Raw genomic sequence first — 16,070 nt, 5'->3', positions numbered from 1 at the left:
TTAATTGACATAAGGTAGCCTAAAGCACGATCCTAACAGCTCACATCTCATAAAAAAAGCATCTTTTGTGGATGATACAAGCAGAGAGGGGCAAATGCGAGGGAGCACGGGCTTCAGCTCTAACGGCTATGACTTTCCGTACCTGAGGACTTTCGCTATCGCTTTCGCGACACCTTCACACTACTCTGTGGAGTTCACGCTGTACAACCTAGAAAGCGTCTGTAGATCTTGGCCCTGCCTTACTGAAAGGGCGGAGCGGATAGCGATGCCGACTTCAGGACCGCTCAGCCTTGTGTGTGTGTAAATGATCAAGAACTCGCTATAAATGTCTATTGCATCCTCCTTCCAGTAAAGACATCACAACTCACATTCCAGATCAATCTTCACAATCACTTTGCCAACTCTTCATACTTTACAGAAACTCCTGTCTTTAAGATCAATCGCCCACTCACCAACCCTCAAGATGCAGTTCTCTACCATCATGACCACTTTTTTCCTGGCTGCTGCGACCAGGTAAGTCAACCCAGTAGATACAATCAAAACCACACTGTTGGGTTCGTTGAATGTCTTGTTCAATCATTTGCTAACAGTGACAGCGTTGCCGCCAAGAAGCACTCCGAGCTCCACTGCATCACCGCCAGTGGTAGCGGCCAGTTCATCGTCGGCTTGCCCGTAAGCTCGCACTCCAAATTCATCAGATAGAAGTTGAGCGCAACGGAACTGACAAAATGATAGAACAACGACGTGACCAGAAAGACTTGCCCCGGCTTCTGCTCTGACTGCGTCCTCTCCAACAGTGGAACCACCATCACCTGCAAGTCTCCCGGCAAGTTGATGGAGGGCGGCGACTTCTCCGACGCCTGCATCAAGAACGGTGGATCCGGCAGCGAGTAATTCGCCACAACTTACGTGTGAAGCGGCGACTGTAGGCCAGTGCCAGGAGTTAGGTTCTTTCACTCATTCATTACATCCAACATGATCCACGAGTTATCAAGTTGTAAATAGTGTTGATCCCGAACTGAAATCAGGCCGATAAAAGTGTTATGGGCACTTCTTTCAATGAATGCTCTGCCTACATGTTCTACTAGCAGCGAATTTAACTCATGGAATGTTTTGATTTCATTGTGGATAATTAGTTCTTCGATTTTAGGGTAGGTATGCTTATCGAAATTCCCATGTCAGAACCGGTGATACACGAACTGTTTCTCGCTGATCTCTTGGGTGAACAAGATCTTTGTTGCCACACTGTGTAACTCGGGTGCCTTTTTGGAACCTCACGCAAGAAAGCTTTGATTTCGACATTATTATGACGGCGGATTGAGAAGAGATTTTCATTTGATATTATCAAGGATCAGTACCAGTCATCCTTCAGGCCGCTGTGTCCTTCTGCTTCACAAACGCAACTGCGATTAGAGATGCTTCATCTATAACAAGACGGATCCCCGCTCAACGCCCTGTTGATGCCGTAAAATCGATACTGAGCCAGCGGCGCTTTTGGCCAATTGGGTAGCTTTTTGCCGCTCTGGTCGCGGAAGACCGCATCAGGATGGACATCCAGTATGATGTAGTCATCGCTGAGGAATTCAATATTCAACTCCCGAGCCCCATCCTTTCTATCCGTGGGGATCTTGTAAGTTCCTGTTCTTTGAGGGCACTTAAATGAAACAAAATCCAGTCGGATGTCATCGTCAGGGTCTTCTGCGCAATCTATGGCTAGACCCCCTGACAAGACCCTGTCAACCTTCAATTCCGTTGTTCCTCTGAGCGACGGGTATTTCATGGCGCGGACTGAGTTCATGTCGGTGAAGTCGATTATCCTAGACACTCGAATACCATCTGGATCCAAGGGAGCTGCGTAGTCCTCGGAAAGCAAGTCGAACTGCGATAAAATGTTACGGCTCATGTAGTAGAGAGGTTTTGCTTCGTCTCTCGTTCCGTTTCGTATCAGAGCGTCGATGGCCAACTTGACTCTCTTGAGTTTGTCATTATTTTGCCGGGCCATACGTTCCATCCTCATCTTTTCTTCAATCTTGTAATGTTTACTGGTTTCGGGAAGCCATTCGCGCTTGAACATCGCTCGTTGGTATTTTGCTTCGCGGAAAAGCCTTTCTTCTTCGTCATCGCCCGTGTACTCTCGCCAGATGGGCGTCTCACACTCACAATCAGAACCATCTTCTTCGTAAGTACACTCCCCGTTTGAGGGCTCAATGTCAGAAAGATCTTCTGCAAAGGCTCTGCGACCGTGATCCTCGACCGACCAAGCTAGCCATTCCATGTGACGAAAGAACCATTCTGGGCGATTCTTGGGGTTGTATTGTGGCCGCGTGTATGCCTTTGAAAATGGACCCTTGTGCTTTCTTTGGTGTTGATTCTGTTGTTGCTTTGATGTATGCTCCTGCTTTTGCGCCTCTTGCCTTAGTTGATGTAGTCTTTGCTGTACCTGGCGATACTGCTCCTCCTCCTGTTGCTGGTGAGCCTCCAATCGTTTTGTCTTCCTTCGTCTCTGCCCCCTACCCATATTGTAAGTAAGTACGCAGGTAATTGCCAGAACCAGGAAATATCAGATTGGAGTTAGAGTGTGTGCCAGAAGTAAGACTATATCAGGGTGTAGGAAAAGGATAAAATCGTCGTATCTGAAGTCACAATCCTGTTGGGCCTCTCCTTCAGTTGCCTAGCAACTGGAGCCTCAGAAAGGGGTTGGAGATTTAAAGTGGAACTCTGAAATTATATCACGTTATCTCGGCGCATTCGGTCAAGACATTTGCCAATCCTTTGATTCAGTGGGTAAAATCAATCATCGTGCACATTATTGACGGCGAAAGAGTTATCTCAAGCCATATCCCCGGCTATTTCTCTTGTGCTAAGAGAAAATTTGGTGGATTGCAACCGGTGTGCTAAAGCCTGCGCTGCGACTCACTGACCAGCCCGACCAAGTCCCCACAAGCTAGTCTTCTTGCACCGACAGCATCCATAAGGCAACGTCGAGTTGCAACTTCATATGTGGATTGACTCGGTACATGTCTCACTAAAGTCCCTTAGCTGCTTGAGCCTTGGATGCAGGTCGAGCTCACGAGATTGTTAGTAGCTTGCTAGAGCAGATGTAGGATGGAAACTGGACAACCTGTGGTCGGTGAGACAGTGAGACTAAGCTTCCTCTTCTCGAACCTCAGAGGGTCTACTCATTCCTTCTACTAGTTCAAAGCCTCCATTGAATCATTCGCCGGTTTCGAGCAAGGATTCAACTGGTTTCTCTACCGCATCTGCGGATACTGCTGTACCAATGGTGAGTCAAGACTCCGGAGTGAGGATTTGGGGTTGACCAAGATGGTGGGGAGAAAGGTGGATTCAACTGCGGAGAGCTTGGGGAACGTGCCACATCCCACCGGGGATATGAAAGCCCGCATCCAGAAGAGGTAAATGGGATCATAAACTCCCGACCGAGTGCATATGTGGGTATCGTGAGATACATGCCACAGACCACCCAGAGGTACCAGGTGAAAGAGGTTCCGCATTGTGCCTTGTCACTTCGGCGCATCGTGACACCAACCTGCAAGAATTTAGCAGTCCCATGCTGTGCTATTAATCTCATTCATCTGTAGAAGCAAACGATGTTTGAAGCGACCCTTCTGTATTCATGATGAGTCGAACGTGGCCGCTCTCCGAAGGTGCCTTTCTCGTGCGTCATGACGAAACAATACATTGCTAAAAGTTCACAGTCCACCGACATCGAACTATTGATGATTGTTGGATGGCCATTCATGGCGTAGTCTACGATGTGCGTTTTCTGGCCCTCTTACAAGAATCACAAAACTCACCATATGCGGCAGATCACATCATTCCTCCCCAATCACCCGGGTGGTAAAGCCATTCTCCTAAAGAATGCAGGCAAAGATGCTAGCGAGGCGTTTGATGCCGTCCACCCAGTTGAGGTCTTGGAAGAGTATCTCCGGCCTGGCCAGATCATGGGAACATCTGAAGTCACAGAAACGGGAGGCAGGCTGCAATCAGACATGCCACCTCCGGACGCACTCGCGAACCCATCGCCATCACCAGATAAGTCAGATGACGTACCTCCAGTGTCTCAGATCCTGAGTATCGCCGAAATGGAGCATTATGCCTTGCAAAAGATGAGCCCGAAAGCCATCTCGTACTACGCCTCAGGAACCGATGACGAGGTCACTAAAGTTGGGAATGGCACCATCTTCCGTTCCATTCTCCTGCGGCCACGGGTCTTTGTTGATTGTACCCGGTGCTCCTTATCGACGAACCTCCTTGGAAATGCAGTCGGCATGCCAATCTACGTTTCGCCCGCAGCCATGGCCAAATTGGCGCACCCAGTAGGCGAGGCCGGCATTGCAGCAGCGAGCTCCAAATTCAAGGGCTTGCAGATCATCAGCAAGAATGCGTCAATGTCTCCCTCAGCAATTGTCCAGGCCGGCCCCGACGCGACTTTCGCATGGCAGCTCTACGTTCTGAAGGATATCGAAGCGACCGAGAGGACATTGGCACAGATTCGAGCCGTTCCCCAAATCAAATTCATCGTGCTCACACTAGACGCTCCATTCCCCGGCAAACGAGAAGCAGACGAGCGATTCAAGATGGCAGAAGTTGCGGGAGGCGCCCCGCCGGGTGTATGGGGCACGGAGTCGGGACTCACGTGGAAGAAGACGCTTGCCTGGCTCGCCAAGCATACGAATCTCCCGATAGTGTTGAAAGGCATTCAGACACACGAGGATGCGTATGCGGCGACCTTGTTTCCGAGCGTAAAGGGTATCATTATCTCGAATCATGGTGGACGGGCTCTGGATACGACAATGACGCCTGTACAAGTGCTTCTGGAGATTCGGAAATTCTGTCCAGAGGTGTTTGACAAGATTGATGTTCTCATCGATGGAGGTATCAAAAGAGGTACAGACGTCGTCAAAGCTCTGGCCCTGGGAGCCAAGGGTGTCGGCATTGGAAGGGCGGCGCTGTACAGCCTAGCTGTTGGGGGACAAGCGGGTGTTGAAAGGGTATTGCAAAGTAAGTTCAACCTCATCGCCAGATTCATCCTTCGCGAATCGTAAGCTGAAGTGGTTCTATAGTTCTTGCAGATGAGACCGTCACCGCAATGAGACTGCTTGGTGTTGAGCGTGTGGATGAACTTGGAACAAGACATGTAAGTTCAGAGTCGCCCACCCTGATTCTATCGTCGATGATGGCGACATTTCTGACATTGTTGCTATTACCTTAGATCAACACGAATGGTTTGCAAGCACAGCTTTACGGTGGACCATCCGGCCTCGAAGCGATAGATGCAGAGCTGAAGTCAAAGTTGTAAAATTTGTATTGCAAAACATCAAGGGGCAAAGTCAAAGAAAGTTGAGGCTTGGTTGAACAGACAAGGGCTATGTTTGTCACCCCTATCTATCTCTCAATTCGTTACGAAGGAGGTGCTGTGAGACCCACTCAATCTGACCACCCTACTCGATGCTAGCCGTGGTCAGCAAAGCTGTCAAATAGTGGGAAACGCATTGAAAAGCCCAAGCTAAGATGATCCCTCAGGTTTGCGTCCGTACACGTTTTGCCTATCTCATGTCAGCAGAGCCTTGTCTAGACCACAGAAACCATGATCAACTCACAAGTATATCACCGTCTGGAGCTTAGGGTCCTTGAGAGCTTTGCGTGCCTCGGCAACGAACACCCCCGCCGATATGCTATCCCAGTCCATCACCTGAGTCAACAGAAACATGGAAAAGCCTTCGAGAGACTGGTCGTGAAACTCCAGGTTGCAGATGCCAACCTCTTTCAGCGTGTGGTCCTTGGGCCAACCCCCAATAGGCACAGGCCAGCTCTTCTCGACAACGTCGACGAAGCCGGCGTCCCTCATAGCATCGGCGATTTTGTGGCCCCCTCGTGACTGATCCATGGACTTGCCGAGGCGGTTTGCAGCCTCGAAAAAGATCTTGCCCCACCTGCGGTAGACATGGTCTTCTGGGAGACTGTCCCCATACGCCTGAGAGCGGAACTCAATGTCAAAATCCTTCATCTCAAAGTATCCCCCAGGCTTGAGGTGATCATAGATTTGTTTGTAGAAAGCAGGCCAGTCGGAGATGCAAGCCTCCATGTGGCGGAGATGAATGAAATCGAAATCAGGAGTCCATGTCCATGGCTGTTCGACATCGTCGATTTGAAACTTGCAATTGGGCGGCACCCAGCCAGGCTGGATAGGCGAGATGTCGACACCCGTTACTTCGGAAGACGGGAACTCGTCAGCGAAGTCACTGCGTCCCTGTCAGTTTTGGCTTGGTTCAAGAAAGGCATTTCAGGTGGAATGAATCAATGAACTTACATTGCCCAGATACCAGTACCGGTTCCTAAGTCGAGGACCTTCTGCTCAATTCTTCAGAACCGTATCTTGACTGGAGATGGAAGCTTCTTACCAACGGTCCATCCCCGAGCGGTGAAAGAAAAAGCTTGTCGCCGAGGAGTAGCGTTTCCCAGTAATGCCTTCAAGAGCGTGAATTAGCCAATTGAGGATTTCAAGGAAGTTCCCTGCTACTCACGCGAGATCAAGGCCCTCATTTTGCTGCTCGTCGTTCGGACCCCAGTAGTCGGCCTTTTGCGTATAAGTACGACCATGAATTCTGCGGTATTCGGTGATGCTCTCGGTTAGCGATGCAGTCGACTGAGTCGTAACGCTTTGCCCGCCTCTGTTAGTGTTGCGTCTCGCTTGGAATTTGGGAATCGAGCACAAACCTCTCTGTTTCCGCCAAAGAATCATGATCATCGGCTGCGACAATAGGATTCTAGCACTCAATGACTTGTCAGTATACCGATACTTTCCCGCCACACTCAGGGCAAGTTCCTCCAGAAACTAAAGTCACAAGCCCTAAAATAGTTTGAGTTTCGCGCGAAGGCTCTCACAGGGTCGTTCGCTGCTACCCCAGGCTCAATCGCGGCCGCAGCCGGTGAAGCTGTAGAAGCAGTCGCAGGAGCGGCGCTGGGCTGAGTTGAGGCATCATTTTATGTTTAATCACGTCAACGTATCCGAGAGGATAGGTGTAGATGTGACCGTCGAAGAGACTCCAATGCCAACGCCGAGAAGATCAGGACATTGGAATAATCGATTATCATGACGGAAAGAGGCGAACTTACCCCTCCCTCCATCGGAGGAAACTACCCGTTGTTGGGTGTTGTGTCTTGGCGGAATCCTCATCTCGAATGGAAATAACCCACCATACCCTTGGGACGATCACCAACCAACGAACCAGCGCTTTCACACCACTGTGCTTGAGAACTCGTCGCTAACCCCGATTCAGGGGTCTTCACCGGTCTCCTAACCCTGAGTAAGCACATTGAACGGTCGGCGCCATTGTCGTTCACGTAGAGAATACGGGGCGAGCCAGTATTTCCACAATACTCTGAGGGATAATTGCTACGCTTTAGGCGCAATATTTGATCTATCTAGAAATCCGAAATCTTGTAGGCAGAATTAGGACGATTATCAAATTGATCACAGCGCGTAAAGTAATACAGGCCGTTGCCGTCAAGTGTCAGATACTCAACACGCGATGCCCTTGATGTGCGTGCACACGCACGTCTGGCACTCCGCTCTCAAATCAGCCCTCATTCATAACTTGACCTCAGAACGAACAACTTGCAGATTACCTCGTTCAGGCTCTTAGATACCGATGCTTAGATACCGGTGAGCGAGTCAGTTGTGCAACAATGGAGTCTCTCCGACGGGCATTCAGGAACCCGAGCTCACATACAATTTCACTCATGCTGATGGTCAAGTGATGAACTGCTTCTTGCTCTGGAAAGTTCGAGGGGCAAGACGCGACCGAACCATGCAACCAAACAGGTCGAATCCTGAGAAATTGCGATGTATTGAAGGGCTAGATCCTCATTCAAGAACCATAATTGACAAAATGTCGATGATGCTTCTTTTCGCTAGAATCACTATAGACGCTGACATGATTATGAACAGATTCCAAAACTACCGAATTGCTCTTGCGGGGCGTCTGACCTTGATCAGGAGGTGGAACTAGGCGGCAGCCTTCAGTCAAATCCACGATGACTTCTAGGCAGCCATAACCACTAGCTAAGAGAGCCAACAAACATCTGTTTTCTGTTTTCTTGTTCATATCAGTAATCTCCCTCTTAGCATCAAGCCAGCATTTCTCACCGCCATGTGTCACCACTGCTTCGACAACAAGCGTCAAGACAGCGCTCCTCGGAGCATGCGATCAAAAGACGTCGCTCGCCGAAGATTAGAAGAAGCAGCTCGCTTAGAAAGAGAAAGAGCCGAAGAGGACGAAGAAGAAGAGGAAAAGGAAGAGAAGAGGCGTCTACCAAACAAGACATTTGTTCAAGCCGCACCCAGTCACGATGGCGCTCCAATCTTTGCCGCCTACCAGATCCATGACGACGCCCCTGAATCCGACGTAACCGCGCTTCGAGCTCTACGTCCACCATTCGCTTTCGTCGTGTACGACACGACGGAGACTGCCCGTCCCACCCGTAGCGCTCAGCTTGCCAGCGCCCTGTTTGACCACACCAAGACGAAGCGGACGAAGATCCGCTACGGAGCGGATCGTATCGAGGTCATCACACTGCCCCTGCCCATCACTCTCTCCCTCGACCAGCGCGTGGAGACTTGTACGCGCCATTATGATGCCGAGTACCGAAGCCGTTTGCGCATCGCTGACAAGGCCGAGGCCGCTTCGTGGTTCCTCGCCGAGCGTATCATGGATCGACATTTTGCGCGTAGGGCTTTCATAATTGATCGTATCAAGGAGGACGGAGACGGAGACGAGGACGAGTCCGCCGCGATGGCCTCATGGAAGGAGTCGCTCAGCAATGTGGATCAAGAGCTCAAGGCCGTGATGCAGCCTGACCTGAGCAATACCGGGAGCTTTATCGAGATCAATTGGCAACCACGCAAGGGGATATGGAACTTTTGGAACCGTGAAAATTGCGGCCCTGGAGATAGGATGTCCTCTTGCCGCTTCGGAGTCGAAGCTTTCGGAGACAGATTTGAGGAGATGAGGGATGCTATCGAAGTGTTTTACAACCATTTCGTTCCAGATGGCATACTCGATCGACGGGTAGATCAGGCTCGGGCGGCTCGACTCGAGTTCTTGCAAGGGAAATGAATAACGATAGATTAAATTCCAGGCAGCAGTCATTTCAAGCCCGCCATCGCCTTATTCGGCACTTAGAACGCAAGGAAATGGAAGTCGAGGCCCATATTAACTGTCCACATTGACAAAATCGGAAGCTCAAGGTGGGTTGTCACTGCTTGTCTTTCATTCACTTTGACCAATATGTGTGACTGGCAAAGGATGGGCCTTATCCCAGTCATTCGATTGCTAATGATCCTTTACGATTCGAAAGGTATTGGCAGACCGTTGGTCGAATCCCACAGGTCCCTTTATCGCCCACGAATGCCTCTGGCACTTTGCTAGCCAGCTAAACTCTAGTGAAGGTGCCCAATGTTTTGGTTTACTGTTCTTCGGCGCATCTAGCGTTCGGCATCCAAGTGCCGCTTCGCTAGCTTCATCATTACCCTACTGAGATCATTCGCACTTAGCATCGTCCTCGCGGAACATGCGTCAGTCGTGGACGTGGCCCAGTTTTAGCTTCAAAGTCCGGCGATCTGGGCTGTATCGAACGGTCCCAAAACGCCCGGAAGGAAATTCCGATATACGCCACCTATTCGGCATTGATACTTAGGTATGCCGAAGAGCTTTGGGTGCTCTTTCTACACAATCGAAGACACTAGATTCATCTGACAAGGCGAGTTTCGTGCATTTAGTCTCGGGGTTGAGAGCTAGAAAGTTATTGGGCAGAAGCTACTTGAATTGTGGAGGATGATACGTAGAAGCCATCGACTTACGATGAAAGTAATCACCTTGAAGCAAGACAGATCCCCCAAATTTCATTCATCTTCTACATCCCCATATTTGATCTTGACCACAATAAGAAGTCGTAGATTTATTTGTACACAAGTGTTCCGATAACGGAATCAATAGTTCGGAGCTTCCAGCGATGCAAGCGTCCATGGATGATGGACCACCAGGCCCAGGCCCATGCCCAGGCCCCCCTCCAGGAACATGCAGCCTACCCCCTCTGTGACGATGACCCCCTGAGACCGGACTCGATTCACTACCAAAGCGTCAACAGGCTTTCTATCCTGGCATAAACATGCTTTCCAGAAATATAGAGCAATAAGACCCACCCACTGAGAAAGTATCAACGGCCTTCAGCAACCCCTGAGCGCTGACCATTCGGCCGTATGGCTCTCCACGACACCGTTCTCAGTAACTTAGCAGCATATATCTCGAAGACATCTAAAAGACTTCCGGATTACTCTAGAATTGCGTTTTACTTTCGCTTGTATCACCCAGCTTAGTAGATTCAAGTCAGCCAGAGATTGAACAAGCACTCGAACGCCAGAACCAGGTGCCGCTCCGCACTTTACCAACCGAACATTCCGTATTGTTCATGAGCGATTCATACGTCTTCCATGACCGAATGATCACAAAGAGGTAAACCAACATCAGCCCATGGACAAATCGAGGATTTTGTGTGCAGGTTGATCATGCGAGCTTGTCTGAAGGATCTTCTCTCTTACCTCCAATCCTTCTCAAGGAAAAATAAGGTGCTTCAAGTAATGACGTGTTGCTGGAACTGGAATGGTCATCAAGAATCAGCAGTTGGGGCCAAATCTGCTCCCTGTGAAAAATGATCCTAGCACGCATACCCCGTTCCCTTCTCTCGTTGGCGTCACTCCTGTTGATCCATTTCGAATCTTGGCCGCGGTCGAACAATTTGATCGCCTTTTGACCCACAGTCAGAAGACTTGAGAGCCTGATTTGGGGTAAACATTGGACACTCGATGATGATCCAATTGAGACCCTAGAGTGTGATCGAGTCAAACTTGTCGAGAGAATGTCATCTAGTTCACAGCCCTCGGCATCGCACGACAACTCCACATGCTGCAGACTAGGCACCAGAATTAAGGTAAGGCGCAGCTTTCAGGTATCAAAGAGTCTACCAAGCAGGCGCACATGTGATGGAACCTCTCAACTCTAGCCTCTCGATGGTAATCCTTCTGCACATGGTTCTCGGCATCACCGTCTCCGCTAGGTATGATAAGTCACCTTAGCAAGAGACTACGACGCCTACCTCGGCCCCCGAGTTACAATCCGACAGAGCCGAGAGCAACATCTAGTTATTTTGTCTACTTAGGAACATGTACATTGCTCGGTGGGCAAGGCATCACTTACCTACAACTTTAGTCCTTATTCATTAGAAACTGTTCAGTTAAGTGTGTTTCGCAATGGATCGACCGACAACGATAAGAGTTTCCCTTAGCTGCCCCTATTTACAGAGGATCGCTTGGATTACCTTAGTGAGGGGTTGATAATGAACCTGCTAAACAGTGAGCACTGAGGTTACCAGGGCGCATGCGGCATCGTCTTCAGGGATCAAGACATGGTGCAAGACATGGTGGTACGCGATCCACACGAATCCTCCCGTACGTGCTCTTGGTTGTCCATCTGCTCGGTGTGTCCGTGTACTGGGCACAGGTCAAGCCACATGGCTAGTTCCAAGCCAATAAAGTAGCAACTGGACCTTAGGGTCTTCTCTTTCCTACACCGCATTCTACTTCGCTTTCAAAAAGAGTAATCCGGTTTCTCATTGCACATTTCATTCGTTCTATGACCGGCAGTCCGTCCCCCCTAGAATAGTCCATGATGTGCTTCTTGATGGCGGCGGGTCCTGCCGCTAATTAATCTGTCTCGAGCGCCTCAACCTTTGTATGGATAAGGCAGGGAGGAGCAATTGAAACAATGCGGGCGTTCCTTCAGTCTCCGCCTTGGATCCTTTGGGAAGCTTCTCGCTACTTGCTCGAAGCCATGTATCCATTGGTGTATGGGTGTGGGCCGAGGCTGGATTGCCGGCGATGAAAGCAGACAAGGTTGTAACTCGCAAGGGGTCGGTCAAGCATGCATCCCTTCGGCACGAGAGGCAGCCTCACATCTCGGGCCTTTTGGAAAGAAATTAGAACTGGGTCGATCCGGTTGCTCGCGGACCCTACCCGGAAATCGTAGACACAATATACCACACGAGGCACGTGGGCTCCTATCTCATAGACACACAAATGAGGACGGCTTACTGTAGGTTTAGAACTGTCCGAGAAGGCCTGTAGTCACTGTTATGGGAATGGTCATAGAACGGGCATGTGTCTCGAAAAGCTGAGTTTGAGGAATTCACTGTCAGCCTCTCCCCGGAGATTGGATGCCATGCAGGGGATCTCAGTCGGGCTCTATCTAGTCTGCATCCTTCTCGATGAATTCTTTTTCAGATGTTCAATGAATCAGGCAGGTCATGAATCTACAGCGGATGTACGCATCGGGGAACCCGTAGTTCTTGTAACGTTGCGCTAGTACGGATACCACGGACCGTGGATCGCAAAAGGTCATGGGCATGTCGTGATGGAAGGTGTCTAGCCCTACCCAAGGTAGGTAAGGCAGTTGAATGACCATGGGGCTGAAACTAAAAGGGGACATTGTGGCGGCACTTGACGGTGTAACTACGGAGAGAGATCGTATAAGCAAAAGTTAGAATGTTTGTTGCCTAGAAAGAACCATGCCACGATAAATAAGGTCCACAGTGTTTCAATCAGGGGCTTGGGGTAGTGGTGGGCACTTGAGGAGAGATCTGGGGCGGGCTTAGGTTACTCTGGGTTCGCTTTGACGTACTGGAGATCATCGGGCCGAGCTGGAAAGTGGAACAACTCTTTGGCCAATCTCTTAGTCGGCATCGTAGACATGAGATGTAGCCAAGCCAATGTCAAATGCTTGGTGCCTGGAGAACGTGCTCAAGGCATTACCAGTTGATGTTTGACGTTTAACGTTTTGGCTGCCCAGACTTATCAGAACGGGAAGGCGACAAGTATGACACTACCTCATTGTGGCTTTGTGAAGATGGTAAAATTGTAACTTCATAGTTAGATCCATCCCTCACTAGGGAGTTGGTCAGGCAGCCAAATTTCCAGGTTCTTTTGAGACTCAGTTTGAGTGTGGATGAAGGAAGGAAACCGGACTGGAAGTGTCAAAGATGGGCGATCTGGTCTAGGCCAAGGGGCCCAAGGTTCAAGGCCTAAAGGTGCCGCCGGGTCGGGTGAAAAAGTGGTCTTGACTCCTTCCCAAATAGAACCACCAGTGCCACCCCTGGTCGTCCTAAAGGTACTTAGTCCAAGTACTTGGTGTAAGTAGTTTGTACCGAGTTTTAGTGCAGAACTCCAACTGGCAACTGCCAACCTAACCCCACACTCGGGTTGCTCCTTCCCCATGTTCATCACAGGCGCTCCTCGCACCTTCCCCGCGCCATTCCCTTTGACAACTTCCTCCTCGGCCCCTTCTCTTCCTCCTCCCGTCCTCCTCATCCTCAAACTCCTCCTCACGGGCAGTTCAACGTCACCCTTTCCGTCCTCCTCTTCAACCCACATATTTCTAATCCAGGCCCGCTCCTCCAAATCCCCGGCTCTCCGCATATCCCTTCCCCCCAATGTCTCCCGCTCAATTGGGTCTTTCGCCGTGCCGAGGGCCGTGTAAATGCCGACTACAACCACCACCAGCCCAACAACCACGGGGCGGGCGACCATGTTCCACTCCTTTGACAGCCGCCGCAGCCCCGAGGGTTCGGCCGTGAGCTCACCGACAACTTCACGCAAGGTCAACCGCTCATGTCAGGAATGCACGAGACGCAAGGTCAAGTGCGATGGTGGACATCCTTGTGCGAGTTGTCAGTACTACAAGGTTGCAGATTCATGCGAGTACAGGCAGCGTAGCAGACGACATGCTGTGAGCAGGAGGTATGCAGTAACCCTTGCCCATCATTAGATCCCCCGATACTTTCGTTCCTGCAGGATCATCGAGGCTGACGATTACCCCAGTACTCTCGAAAAGACCTCAGAGCAGCTCCGCGCCCAGTCTAGCGTGCTGCAGAAACTCTTCCCTGATGTTGATGTGAACGATCTAGTAGGCAAGAGTCGAGCAGAGTTGCTCGCTTTGTTGCCGCGAGAATCTCTCTTTGTTTTGCGCTCCTCGGTTCCGCAAGCCGACCCTTCACCAGCTGGTGTCTCAGCAGCCGATGAGGATGACGATGATGACGGCCACGATGATTCGGCGCAAAATTCTGAAAATGGAGATGCTGCAAACGAGAGACGATGGGATGAGCCAGCCCAGCAGCCGGCGGCCCTCGGCTCTAGCGACGATATCAACGCCATCAGTCTAGCAACAGACCAGCATCGCCGCTCCTATCTCGGCGTCACATCCATGAGTGCCGTTCTCAGGGTGATATTTCGTCTCTGTCCAGCTGCCAAAGAGCACACGGCTCAGAGGGCAAAGGCCTGGAACGATGTCCATTATCAGTCTCAGCTGCTTCCGTCACTCTCTCTTGTCAGCCCCGGCGCGGGCATGAACCCTCTGCGGGAACAGCGCTGTATCGACTTTTACTTTGATCACATCCACCCAGTAACACCGATTCTCAATGAAGATGACTTTAGACGCAACCTTGCGTCAGGAACTCGTCTTGATGGCTCTTGGCTGGCCTTACTCAACATGGTCTACACTCTGGGCTCCATCGCCTCCGGCAGTGACTCCCTCCACGTTCAGTACTATAAACAGGCACGCGCTTACCTCGATCTCGATTCCCTGGGCTCTGGTAACATGGAGAGTCTACAAGCTCTCTGCCTTCTTGGGGGCTACTACTTGCACTACCGAAACTCGCCCAACATGGCGTATGCTGTTCTCGGTGCAGCTCACCGCGTCGCAATAGCCCTAGGATTGCATCGAGAACCCGCACGCAGTCGTGCCGAGAACGTCACGGAGCACAGTAATTACCTCTCACGCGCCGAAACGCGTAGAAGAACCTGGTGGAGTCTTTTCTGCCTCGATACGTGGGCGAGCATGACCCTCGGCCGCCCTACGTGTGGCCGATGGGACAGCAGTACCATGGACACGCTCTTACCCACGCCATTGTTTCCCGATGACCACGTAGCAGCATCGTTACGAGCAAGCTGTCTGTTCTGCCACATCTGTGACAGGATTCAGCATCGTTTTGCGCAACCCGCGCGCTTATCCGCCCGCGAGGCCATGGCTTTCGACCGAGAGCTGGTAGAGTGGCACGACTGTCTTCCCGACTTCCTCAAGAACCCAGCAAATTCTCCACCTCGTCTAACGGAAGCTCGCGAATTCATGCGGAACCGCTACCTCAACGTCCGCCTCATCCTTACGCGAAGCTTCTTACTCTACCTTGCCCACGATCATTCCCTCAGACGCGGCGCCAACGCCATCTCGAATGTCCCTGGGCCTACCCCTGACGAGCTAGCCCTCGTTGAAACCTGCCGCTCCGTCGCCATGGAGGCCATCGACGCCATTACACTCTACTGGACACCTAACCGCATCCACGTTTGGAACTCGGCATGGTACCTTTTCCAAGCATGCATGGTCCCAATCCTCTCCATCGCCATTGACACACATGTGCGTAACTCGGTCCGTAAGCAGCAGCAGCAGGAACAATCACAATATCCACCGCCACCATCCACAGTCCCCTCGCAAACACCACATCTGGGAATACTACAGATGCCAACTGCAGCGACAATCAACTCCCCCGAGCACAACATCTTCCTACCCTCTTGGTGCGCAAGCCTCACAAAAGCCCTCGAGCTCTTCAACGATATGCGCTCCTGGATGCGCGACTCGGATCGCACCCCCGATATTGTCGGCGCCCTATACGAGGCCGTTACCACCGACCTCGAAGGCTCCGGCGCCGGCTCCGCCATTCGTACGCCCTCGACGGAAAACAGTATAGACATGTCCATGTGGTGCGACGAGCAGCTGGTGGAGATGGACTGGAGTGCATTCCTGGGCGGCGGTGATGGTGATGGCAGTGGCGGCGTTGACGGGATGCATAACAACAACATGTTTGTTTTCACGTGAATTAGTATGGAAGCGGTTGAGAGTGACGCATTGGCGTACAAGTTCTTTGGAGAGAAGTTTGGGCCCCGGAAT

General features: G+C 51.0%; 6 protein-coding genes across 6 annotated transcripts; 4 read left to right on the top strand and 2 right to left on the bottom strand.

Moving 5' to 3' along the window:
- Positions 1-463: 463 nt before the first annotated feature.
- CABS01_04900 (uncharacterized protein) lies at positions 464-894 on the top strand (the record flags this gene model as incomplete). Its single annotated transcript, XM_060538270.1, has 3 exons — positions 464-513; positions 597-672; positions 736-894. 3 exons carry the CDS (start codon positions 464-466, stop codon positions 892-894), a joined length of 285 nt encoding a protein of 94 aa, XP_060389932.1.
- Positions 895-1,420: 526 nt separating this feature from the next.
- CABS01_04899 (uncharacterized protein) lies at positions 1,421-2,518 on the bottom strand (the record flags this gene model as incomplete). Its single annotated transcript, XM_060538269.1, has 1 exon — positions 1,421-2,518. One exon carries the CDS (start codon positions 2,516-2,518, stop codon positions 1,421-1,423), a length of 1,098 nt encoding a protein of 365 aa, XP_060389931.1.
- Positions 2,519-3,818: 1,300 nt separating this feature from the next.
- On the top strand, positions 3,819-5,320 carry CABS01_04898 (FMN-dependent dehydrogenase; the record flags this gene model as incomplete). Its single annotated transcript, XM_060538268.1, has 3 exons — positions 3,819-5,022; positions 5,085-5,158; positions 5,234-5,320. The coding sequence occupies 3 exons, from the start codon at positions 3,819-3,821 to the stop codon at positions 5,318-5,320; spliced, it is 1,365 nt and encodes a 454-aa protein (XP_060389930.1).
- Positions 5,321-5,527: 207 nt separating this feature from the next.
- On the bottom strand, positions 5,528-7,149 carry CABS01_04897 (UMTA; the record flags this gene model as incomplete). The annotated part of the gene is made up of 8 exons (XM_060538267.1): positions 5,528-5,567; positions 5,622-6,263; positions 6,332-6,372; positions 6,423-6,489; positions 6,546-6,680; positions 6,739-6,788; positions 6,907-6,987; positions 7,138-7,149. 8 exons carry the CDS (start codon positions 7,147-7,149, stop codon positions 5,528-5,530), a joined length of 1,068 nt encoding a protein of 355 aa, XP_060389929.1.
- Positions 7,150-8,174: 1,025 nt separating this feature from the next.
- Positions 8,175-9,140, top strand: CABS01_04896 (uncharacterized protein; the record flags this gene model as incomplete). Its single annotated transcript, XM_060538266.1, has 1 exon — positions 8,175-9,140. One exon carries the CDS (start codon positions 8,175-8,177, stop codon positions 9,138-9,140), a length of 966 nt encoding a protein of 321 aa, XP_060389928.1.
- A 4,518-nt stretch (positions 9,141-13,658) lies between these two features.
- Positions 13,659-15,998, top strand: CABS01_04895 (fungal specific transcription factor domain-containing protein; the record flags this gene model as incomplete). Its single annotated transcript, XM_060538265.1, has 2 exons — positions 13,659-13,870; positions 13,952-15,998. The coding sequence occupies 2 exons, from the start codon at positions 13,659-13,661 to the stop codon at positions 15,996-15,998; spliced, it is 2,259 nt and encodes a 752-aa protein (XP_060389927.1).
- Between the last annotated feature and the right edge of the window lie 72 nt (positions 15,999-16,070).

The sequence above is a fragment of the Colletotrichum abscissum genome (genome assembly GCF_030869225.1).
Source record: "Colletotrichum abscissum strain IMI 504890 chromosome Unknown Scaffold_9.1, whole genome shotgun sequence".
NCBI lineage: Eukaryota > Fungi > Ascomycota > Sordariomycetes > Glomerellales > Glomerellaceae > Colletotrichum > Colletotrichum abscissum.
Note: the sequence above shows the minus strand (reverse complement) of the source record. Positions and strands in the feature narration are given on the sequence as shown.